This window comes from Syngnathus leptorhynchus, chromosome 3 (genome assembly GCF_054491065.1).
Source record: "Syngnathus leptorhynchus isolate UIUO chromosome 3, UIUO_Slep, whole genome shotgun sequence".
Taxonomy (NCBI): Eukaryota; Metazoa; Chordata; class Actinopteri; order Syngnathiformes; family Syngnathidae; genus Syngnathus; species Syngnathus leptorhynchus.
Window position 1 is genome coordinate 13,430,264 of NC_141197.1, and position 10,713 is coordinate 13,440,976.

The 10,713-nt window shown below is 39.1% G+C and overlaps 1 protein-coding gene across 1 annotated transcript; it reads right to left on the minus strand.

Moving 5' to 3' along the window:
* Window positions 1-696: 696 nt before the first annotated feature.
* On the minus strand, window positions 697-10,234 carry LOC147059368 (ribosomal protein S6 kinase alpha-2-like). Its single transcript, XM_085907070.1, has 22 exons — window positions 10,080-10,234; window positions 7,885-8,001; window positions 7,698-7,779; window positions 7,458-7,538; window positions 7,152-7,231; window positions 6,888-6,994; window positions 6,742-6,779; window positions 6,516-6,658; window positions 6,357-6,427; window positions 5,993-6,081; window positions 5,769-5,833; window positions 4,992-5,094; window positions 4,755-4,900; window positions 4,558-4,680; window positions 4,203-4,292; window positions 3,953-4,111; window positions 3,693-3,854; window positions 3,541-3,617; window positions 3,313-3,430; window positions 3,163-3,219; window positions 2,752-2,832; window positions 697-2,450 (listed from the first exon to the last, which is right to left on the minus strand). The coding sequence occupies exons 1-22, from the start codon at window positions 10,182-10,184 to the stop codon at window positions 2,301-2,303; spliced, it is 2,244 nt and encodes a 747-aa protein (XP_085763196.1). The 5' UTR covers window positions 10,185-10,234; the 3' UTR covers window positions 697-2,300.
* Between the last annotated feature and the right edge of the window lie 479 nt (window positions 10,235-10,713).

Here is a 10,713-nt window from a genome sequence, read left to right on the forward strand (position 1 = left end):
CCTGCCACATCAACTCAGAGCCCGCTAAAAGCTTTTATGGAAGCAAGTTTGAGCCCAGTGGTTGATACAAATTAAAGACTTTCTTCTTCTTTTCTTTTTTGGAAGGCATCTTGGTAGGGAAGACAGAACTTTTGCAAGGAAATGAAATATGGTCCTGAGAGTGTTACTGGTTGCCATCTAGTGGCTTCACATGCTAAAAGATGTCAAACATAGTATTAAGTAAAAGTTATTTTCTTTATAATGCAATCTGTGGCGTTGGAGGTATGACATTTGCATGACAGAAAACATGTCCTTCCATAAAAAATAAAAAATAAAATAAAAACGCACAAAAGGAATAATAGATTAAAGGAGTGCATATTTGTTATGGCTTCTTTTGGTGACACAAATACAAATTTGACAAAATCATGTATGCAGGGTTGCTTTGTCAGATGGTATTTTTCAGTTTTGTATTTAATTTACCAGTTGAGTAGGATTTAGCATTGTTTTAAACAATGATGTATTATTTTAAAGAGAGACATATAGACTGTAAACTAATGTAACAATTTCCTTCAAATTGCATGAAATGTATGTCAATTTTCCTATCTCCTTCTGTAAGACTCAGCATACAAGCACACAAGTCCATATGAAGAGACATAATTAAGACAAATACCACTGTTTGCAATCATATTTTTTATTTGTAAAACTTTGGCATGTTAACCAACCATTTAGATGATTAGCCAGGTATCTACACCCATAAACGGATGAATGATACAATATAATATGTACACTCTGCCCGCACAATATTTACAGTCTCAATGCTTGCTCCTCGCTATGCATCATTCATTATACACAACTGAACCTCGTCCAGGTGATTTAGTGCAACCGTATGTGCAGCCTAAATAAATGAACAATATTTACAGCATTACCTCAAACATATTTTGACTGATAAAACATATCAATCGTAACCGGCTTTATGCTACCTGACTCAACTGTGCAGTGCAAATTGTTTCATTCAGATTCTTGTATTCACTAACTGGCACAATCTAACGGCATCCAATCCAAGAATATATAAATATTTTTATTTTTCATATTTTTCCACCATAAATATTTTTAGTCCACCTTTTTGGGTCGGTGAGATATCATTAGATTGCACTGGTGTACCTATGACTATGTCTGTCGGATGTATAATGAAAATAATGTGACTACGATTGTACTTTGTTACACATGAAGAGATGATTATTGTGTGAATGTTGAACTACATTTCACTGCACAGCAAAGGGTGCTACTCATTTGCAAAAACGGCTTCAGTTTTACCTTGTGCAAATAGCATCTTATATAGAAATGTTGGACACTCATTTATTTGGCTTTCAAAGCTACAAGCAAACAGAAGCTTAAATGGCAGCAATTGTTGATCACACAGAATAAGTTCAGGTTGGTTCATTCTAAGAAGGTTCGCTAAGAATGTGGTGCTCGCTGCCGAGCCATGCTGACAACTTGTAAGCCGAGTAACAATGTCATAAAGTAACGCGACACCAGTTCGATGAATGTAATACCTTCACAGCTACACTGGTCCATAAGACAGGAGTGGCTACTTTTTGTTTTGGACTGTGAGGGTCCTAAGCTGCAGCTAAGGAGGACAACTACAAATACACCATCAAAGGATTTGATGCTTGTTGTTACTGCACTGGTGACGTTAACTCAGTTCACTTTGAAATATATACATTTAACAAAGCAAAGGGTGTGGATCTATGTAAGTAAGCATGAAACGCTGAGTGGCTACTTTTATTGATTTGCCTATCAGATCAGGTCAGCTGTTGAACCAAATGGATGATGATTAAGCTGAAGCTCACTACAGGTTTGAACAAGACCAAACGATAGAAAAACATTCACATTGAAGAGCTTTCCTTGGAAATGTGTATTTTAACACTGGTTTGTCAATGTTATTAAAGCATGACTTGTCATTTGGATTTAATTATTAGAAATATACTTTCACTGGACACATATGAGGTACAAGATGTTTTACATCATTTCCTCACTCATACAGCATATTGAAGCTGAAAAGTATCCAAAATATTTGAAACATCTCTTTGTATGCAGTGCTGTGGATCTAATTACATTTGCATTTGCATGCATTTGTGCCTTATGAAGAGCCCAGTGTGTGTCCTCTTTTAAAATGGCAACTGTGAGCAAACCGGCACATTTGACAAAGGCCACTGCGACTATAGTATTTGGAACCAGAATTTTAGTCATCTAATTCCAGAGGCAAGCATGAAAGAGTTATTCTTAGGGAATTATTTATAAATCACATTATACTGCCTTATCTACCCCTTTTCTTTAAGGTCTGAATTAATGACTGTACTCCCAACTTTCTTCATTTCTCTCCGCTGAGCCAAGCTGGAGGACTGAACAGGTTCTAGAACTGGAGCTGGAGTACAACGCCTCAAGGCTGAATAGGTGGCGGACAGCGCTCCCTGGTGGACGGAAGGAAGACACGCAATAAACATCAATAAATGGTAAACAGCGTCACCTAATGGACACAAAAAACATGGCGTCTGCATAATGACAATAGATTGAGTTGTAACTATAAATTGGCTTTGGAGATCTATGGCTGGTGAGACACTGACATTAGAGTCAGATTTATACATTTATAAATAGAGGTTTTATTTGCCATTAATTATCAGGCTGGTACTAAAAACTGATAAGGTGGTATTGTCTGGGCTGATGTTTGAAGTGGGTCTCAGCTGTTATAAAAGGACATAAAATAAGAACTACCTTGACAGTGAGCATATCTTGTCTTTTGAGGACTTTATCAGAGAGCTGGTCTTTCCCTACAATCCAAGGATGGCGAAGGACCTAAAAATAAGAAAGACTTTCATCGTAATTCCAACATTTTATAAATACACGAACAAACATGCATATTTGTGATAAAAGAAATAGAAATCATTTTCAGTGCTTTTTCTTTATATATTAGAAAATGTACTAAACAGTCACAATATTGGGAATAATACACTTGCATACCACTGAGAAAAAAAATCGGACTTTAAAAGATAATGCTGAATTGACTTTGCTATCAGAGAAGTATTTTGTAATCGTAGTGGCGATTGTTGATGCAGCTCTAAAATGTTGCTTTTTTTGTCATTTTATTTGGTAGTGGTTGAGGTGAAAAATTCAAATTACAAGTACCTGAGGGGCAGTCAGGCGCTGATGGGGGTCAACATGGAGCATCTTGGTCACAATATCCTGTTGAACACATACCGACACATTTACAGTTATGCTGTATTGACCCACAAAATAAAAGCAGCGTTTGTGTATGGATGTAAAATAAGCACCAACCTTGGCAGCGTCTGACACCAAGTCCCAGTTACCTCCGCTGATGATGAATTTACCACAACCAATTTGAGCGAGAATTTCCTCTGCTGAGTCTTCAGGACTGCTGGCAAATGGACTGAAACTTAAGGGAACATAGGAGAGTGAGATTCAGGGCAGGACACATTCAAAAACATCTAGGGACACTCAATAATAGACCCGCACTGAAGTCACTGCAGGAACTTGTCAGCTTACCCAGCAATCATGGTGTACAGTAGGATTCCCAAGCTCCAAATGTCACAAGCAGCGTCATAACCCTGCTTCTTTAAAACCTGCCCACAAAAAAGACAAAAATGCATGCCCAAAGAATCCCAAGTGTTTCATCTATATCTTTACGTTAATTTTACCTCCGGTGCCATGAACGTTGCTGTGTAACATGGGGTCATTAGTAAGCCATTTTCAGCTCGCAGCTGTTTGGCAAAACCAAAATCGCATATCCTGATGCATTCTGGGAGTCCTCTGTCATCACAGTAGCAAATGTTACTGGGTTTCAGATCCCTATGCACAACCTGAAAAAGGCATATAATCATTTTTGAATTTTCTGGAACAATCACTTCAAGGAGTGAAACAAACAAGCAATATTCTGTAGCTGTTGCATTAATCTTACCCCCTGGGAATGTAAATACTCCACAGTCTTGGTCAGTGTGCAGATGATGTCGGATGCATCTTTTTCTATGAAATTTGGCACGGTCAAAACTCTGTCAAGCAGCTCACCTCCTCTCAACAAATTCTGAACCAGGTACACACGTTGGCCATCATCAAACACCTAATGATGAGAGCATACACACAGATTAATGTAAAAGTAATGAAAAAAGAACTCCAAAATTCAATTATAGGTTGCGTCGTGTTTCACATACGTCCTTCAACGTGTTGATATTGGGATGCTGTCCATATCTTAGAAGAATCTCAAGTTCTTCAGATGGATCTTTCCTTCCTCTGTCAATAATCTGCAAATCAGAATCACTCATCAGCATGTCCACAAAAAGCACAATTTATTCATATTTAATTATATTGCAAATATATTTCTTGTGATAGTAGAAAGCGGTTTCGAAGATCACAATCTAATAATGATGATTTTGGCTACCACAAGTGGTATGCTGGCACCCTCTAGTGGTAAGTGAAAGCTTGATGCTTTGAATGTCAGTCAAATTCATGTTACAGTTTTTCAGAATAAAATGTTTTGTGCATAGTTACATTTCCCACTCTGTTTACCTTCACTGAATATTCCACAGCAGTCACTCTATGAAGACATTTCTTGTAGACTGAATTGGTTGCCTGGCCTAATTCCTCCTTCAACTCATAAATGTCAGTGAAGGCCACATCACCTCGGAGATGCTACAGTCACACACACATGCATGATTATTTGTAATAATAGATTGAGAGGATCACGGTGTGGCTTAATTGTGTACCTTTGCAATCGGATTAATGATGTTGCCCTCCTGGCGGGCAGGCAGAACGTTGGCCACACTTGGTTCTTGACTTTGATTGGTGGCAACAAAACTGAAACCACGGAACAGCTGGTGTGTGTTTGCACTGGGTGGGATGCCAGGAGAGTCTACATTGGCAAAGACGTACATGACAACATGTAGAAGCAGACATCTTGGTTTTTAATTCATTTTGGTTTACAATGTATGTTTTATGGTTACCAGTGGGTGTTCTGGAGGTGAACTCCGGGTCAAAGTGAAAAGTGTCCTCGGGTCTTCCAACGGTTGGTTTGAATGGTGGCCGAATTTCTTTCCTGTACAATTTCTAAAAGGAAACAATAATTAAATTTGAATTACAATGACATATTTGACCCTTAAATTGAATATTGAAAACGACAGCGTGTAATGGGTTTCTATTCTACATATATCGTTTTTTTTTGTCATCTTAATACATTTCATTTTATTCTCACCTGACACCACCGCCCTTCAATTAATAAAAATATAAAGTGTGATATTTCACTTTTCCTATAGGTGTCTCTACTTAATGGAAAATGCCCTCACTGAGCCTTATACTGAACAAAGGGTGCCTGACTGTCACAGTCACTTGGTCTCATTGTTGGTCAACAATAGACATCAAATAAAACAATCTTTATTGTGCAATCTAGTGATGCTAATTGTGACGGCAAAGAGTTCGCTGAGTGAGATTTATAAGGTTATGCTCTCGCTCACAGATGATCAAACAGCCCTACTAGAATGGCCATTAAAGCTAATAGGATTAGTACGTTACAATATAATTTGGGAGACTGGCACAAATTAGAGGTAAATGGTTCTGTTAGCCGTCTAGTGGCCAGCTCTTAGCTGCAGCGTGTAGTGTACAGCTATGTATCATATAAAAATAGTGGTCATCATATACAAAATGTTTTTAAAGTCACCTTGCATCATAAAATTTTACACATTTGCATGTCTTAACATTGCATACTAAAATGTCGGCGCACTCACATTCCACTTGATTGATGCAAAGAAACAATGACTCTTTATTTCATCCACCCCATCTGGTCCTGCACCTGTGAATCACACATTTATTGTAATTTTCCTTTTTTTTTTTTTCCAGGGTTGCGGGGGGTTGAAGTCTATCCAGCCGAGACCTGGAGCCTAGACTAAATCACACGGTAAATATACAGTATCATAACATAAGGTCTAAATGATTTCAATGTACACAATACCTAGACGGTTAGCAGGGTTCCTCTTGAAGAGTGCTCTTAATAAACTCTGCACCTCAGGACTAAGGAACTGTGGCATCCCCAGTTTGGCCCTTTAAAAACATAAAAAGATACATTCAACTTTCCATAAATGAAGTCATGTTGCTGTTCTTCTTCAGGCCGCAAACTAATTAAATTAAAACGAGAACGCCGCTCAGTTTTTCTTTTGTGTGCTTCATTTTGTCTCTTCTATGACGAGACATGTTTTATTAACAGTCAATTCCATTTGACAGTCAGTTAATCAACTAATTTATTCTCATCCCTGATGAAAACAATACTAAGTGTAATGACTGATAAATGCTCAATGACTAAGAGGATTTAATCTTACTTTAGAATAAGGGCCATTGTTTCTTTACGATCTTTTCCTTGGAACGGCAACGATCCTGTCAGCATCTCAAACTACAAGACACACAAGAATACTCTTCAGAACAAATTGCACTTGGTGCTAATGTACAACAAGAGGGCGAAAAGAACAAACAAATGTTACCATTAATACCCCAAATGACCACCAGTCAGCGCTTTGTGTATGCCCCCTCCTGTTCACCACCTCTGGAGCCATATACTCTATGGTTCCACAGAAGGAATACGCTCTTTTGTCATGGTCGATTGCTTCTTTACTCAAACCAAAGTCTGACGGCAGAGAAATTGTCTACGTTTAGAAGGAGGGGCAAGAAAAAAACAACGTCAAGATAGGCACACTTGGATGTACTTACCGGTTATCTTTATATGTCCTTCTTCATCCAGAAGAATGCTGTCGAGAAAGATGAAAATTGATACATCAATCAAAAAAGTACCTGACCGAGCAATCACATAAACATAACCTCCATTGGCTGAGACAGCAAAAGAAATGTGCTTCTACTTTTCAGGTTTGAGGTCCCTGTAGATGATTCCCAAGCTGTGCAAGTGATCCAATGCCAAAGCCAGTTCTGCAAGGTAAAACTTGACATCCTCTTCTGTAAACATCACCTGGAATAAAAAATTTAAAAAAATGACGTATCAATACATATCCAGTGACACTGCAGGGAGAAAGTACGCTACAGTATAGTCTTGGGAACTTTCTTAAATCTGTGTTCTACAAAAACGTGGCTTGACATTGTTTAAAGCTGACAAATACCAAACTAACCTCTTTTGATAGACGAGTGAAAAGGTCTCCCCCTCGGAGAAAGTCTAGGATAAGGTAGAGCTTCCCTTCTGTCTGGAAGGCTACACACACACACGCACGCACACGCACGCACATACACACACACCAGATATGACACATCGAGGCTTAACAACTGTGATAAAGCTTGAGGATAATCACAGTGTTATTGCTCAGCACGTATTTAGAGTTGAAAAGGTGAAAAAGTGAGCCTGTTCCAACGTAGTAAATTTGTTAAATAACAGCTTTGAGTAAAACACATCACTTTGAAACATTGGGTTGACGCATTACCGTAGTGCAGTTTGACTATAAATGGGTGGTTGACCTCTGCCAAAATGTCTCTCTCCATCTTGGATCGCACACGGTCTCGAACTTGGAAGGGGAGATGAAGAGATTTGACATAAACATCCTTATGGTGAATTTGCATTGCATTTACTTGATTTAAAAACATATATATGTATTTCATAGTTTTAGAAGAAAAATCACTGAAATCACTTCTAGAGGGCCTTTAGAAGCCATTTGCCACCCTACCTTTAAGTGTGGCTTTTTTCAGGACTTTCATTGCATACAGGTGTCCTCTGTCCACCCCTCTGATCTTTCGCACCAAAAATACCTGAAAAGGATCAAGTTCATCCATCAGCATTGTCAATAATACATTATCACTGATGAAGTGGTAGGTCTTTTTTTTTTTTCGAGACGTCAGATTTCCAATATGTACCTTTCCATAAGATCCCTGTCCAAGCACCTTGAGGAGCTGGAATTGAGATGGGTCAGCTTTCTCAAAGCCTTCTTTAACATGGTGGCTGATATCTATCTCCTTGAGTATGCTGTCATCCTGGCAGAAGAAAACAAAGTTGCAGCCATTGTTGTTATTGTTGAAATATAGGGGCAGAATTGCAGGGACACTAATTTCTAGGGCAAACTGGAAGAAAAGTTTTGGTCAATTCATGCAGAAATATATTTATAAGATTTTGTCGGTGTTAGTTTATGCCGAAGATGCTTGAAGGTCAGGGCTATTGTGTTCCTCAGAAATCATTCAACCATGAATTTTACAGACCTTGTTTTGTGCACCGGGAACAGTTCCTAGTACATTGTGCAAGTTCCAAAGGTGAGGCAAAGAATTTTCAAAAATGTCTTGATAAGATAAAAAATCAAGATGAGCAAAGGCGTGTGGTGATGATGAATTTATTTGTTAAGTGTGTCCTTGCATCAGAATATGTCTTTAAGGAAAATAAATTTCAAGATTCAGCACATTGGAGCCCCAACGTAAGACTGCCATAATGAAATACCAGCATGCATTTGAATTTTCATTACCAGGTGAAAGATAGCAATGATGCATCAAGGGCCATTGACCTCAAATGTACACAGGCGGTCAAGCATAAAGCCTTTTTTCAGCTTATTCAGTCAGTTTAATCGAGCATATGATTACGTGCCAAACTGCACTATAGCACATTTGTTTAAGCTGGACTGGATGCCATTTTGATGGATCACTTTTTGATGGATCCTGGTATGCATTTATGAAAAGGAATTGACAGTTAGCAGTTACAAAAAAAAAGACATTGCTAAAAATGAAGAAACATTGCAAAACCAAGCATGTATGTATTTGGTAATCAATTCATAATAGTTATGGATGATAGACACTTTTTTAACTATAGACCCAATACTAATGTTTTATTTCAGGTGTCAAACTCAAGGCCCGGGTGCCAGATACGGCCCGCCACATCAAATTGTGCATCAAACCCGTGTCATTACTAGAAATGCAAATTGTCTTCACTTTTGATCATATCTTTTTTTTGTTTTGTAGCTTTTACTGTATATAATATGAGGTGCTCATACATTTATTTGGGTTGACAATCATAATGGCCCTCCGAAAGAAGCTATGACTACAATGCGGCCCGCGAAAAAAAATGAGTTTGACAGCCCTGGCCTAGCAGGTAAACGAACAAGTAAATATCTTTATTTATATAGTGCTTTCACAACAGCATATAAAACATTGGCAATAATACAACAATATTAACTATATGTTTTGTTGTTTGAAGCAGTTATAGATGAAGATTACAGCATGAATGTTTTTCCATCTATTTATATAACAAAATACAAAGTGAGCCGCTAAACAACATGCTGCCACCCTGTCCGGCTCTGATCTGTTTGGGCTATAAATAGACCCCCCTTGCCGTGGTATCCACTGAATCAATCTGTCTGAATCCATTTATCTATCAAGCCGCCTGCCCGCTGGTTTGCTCATCTGTCTGAGTGCATTCCCAAGACGCCTGCCTCTCTCTCGGGCAAAGCAGCGGCCAGCTGAGGTGTCCCGGACCCCCGGACAGGCAACGACATTGGTGACACAGCAGCAGCAGTGACCTCACGCCACATTCCATCCCACAACAAACCAAAGGACACACAGCACTACCATGCTGCATAACAGTTTTTGAAAATCCAGCCATACATGGAATGGACATTTTTAAACACCTTGAGCTCATGTCTTTAAGATGATCTACAACATAGCTACAAATTTTGATGGTAATATTATGGGAGTTGGGAGATGTTTTGTTAAATTTTAAAAACATTTTTGAATTTTCAAACTACTGCTGAGTAACTTGTTCAATTTGTTCACATTGTCTGCAATGATATGGTCAGTGTGAAATTGCACAAATAGTGAAAATGTCTTCACTCTGTCATGTTTTAGGTTGAAAAGCCCTATAATGCACAAGAAGCAGGACGTTGCTGGATCATTCATTAAAACAAATGTCCAATGTATGTATACAATACAATACAGCCAATTAAACAATGCAATAATCCATTGTACTTGTACTGTATTTTCCCTAAGAAATTTTTGGCATGCACATGAGCGCACGTCATGCTTTCTGATCAAAACATGGTTTACTGCACCTGCAGGCTACAAACGTGACCCACCTCCATCTGACAGAATCCCGTCGCATTCTTGTTCCGGGCGGCCTTGTTCTTCAGGTAGATGGAAAACCATCTCTTCACAGTGAATTTTCGCGTGCTGGTATCCATGGCAACGATCAGACCTGCGCATCTGTTCCCTTCGCGAAGGACATGTCTCCGTGTGGAGGTAAACGCGCACGGACGATCGGATTTGATGGTGTCACTAATAACGAGGCGATTCCTCCGCTTGTCCCGTCATGACGCGGTCGATGTGCCGTTTGAATTTCGCCATTCTTTCCATAAAACCCGCTATCACCTTCTCACCTACTGTTTATCCCTGAGCTTCCGTTATGGTCTTCTATGCGCATGAATGACAGGTGAACCGGTTAAATCGAGTGTTGGCTAAGAAGATGTGAGGTGCTGCCTAACATCAGTTGCCCATGCGTGTGTTGATCCTCACCCTCCTCTTGCCGCTTCCCTCTTCCTCCCAACAGCATGCAGCAACAGCTGGCGAGATCACGTGGTGTCACCTTGTTTGTCTCCCTTTGCATCCTTTCTCATTTAACCTCACTCTGATGGAGGCAAACATTGAGCGCAATGATTCTGAAAGGAGGATGTGGGGAAAAGAACAGAACAACCAATGGAAAATGTGACATGC

What these genes read in the sequence shown, in the direction of transcription:
- LOC147059368 (XM_085907070.1), bottom strand. Translation starts at nt 10,184, where the DNA reads ATGGATACCAGCACGCGAAAATTCACTGTGAAGAGATGGTTTTCCATC. An exon ending in GACAGGGATCTTATGGAAAG is followed by an intron (nt 7,780 to 7,884) that starts GTACATATTGGA and finishes GATCCTTTTCAG; the next exon opens with GTATTTTTGGTGCGAAAGAT. An exon ending in ATATCAACACGTTGAAGGAC is followed by an intron (nt 4,112 to 4,202) that starts GTATGTGAAACA and finishes TCTCATCATTAG; the next exon opens with GTGTTTGATGATGGCCAACG.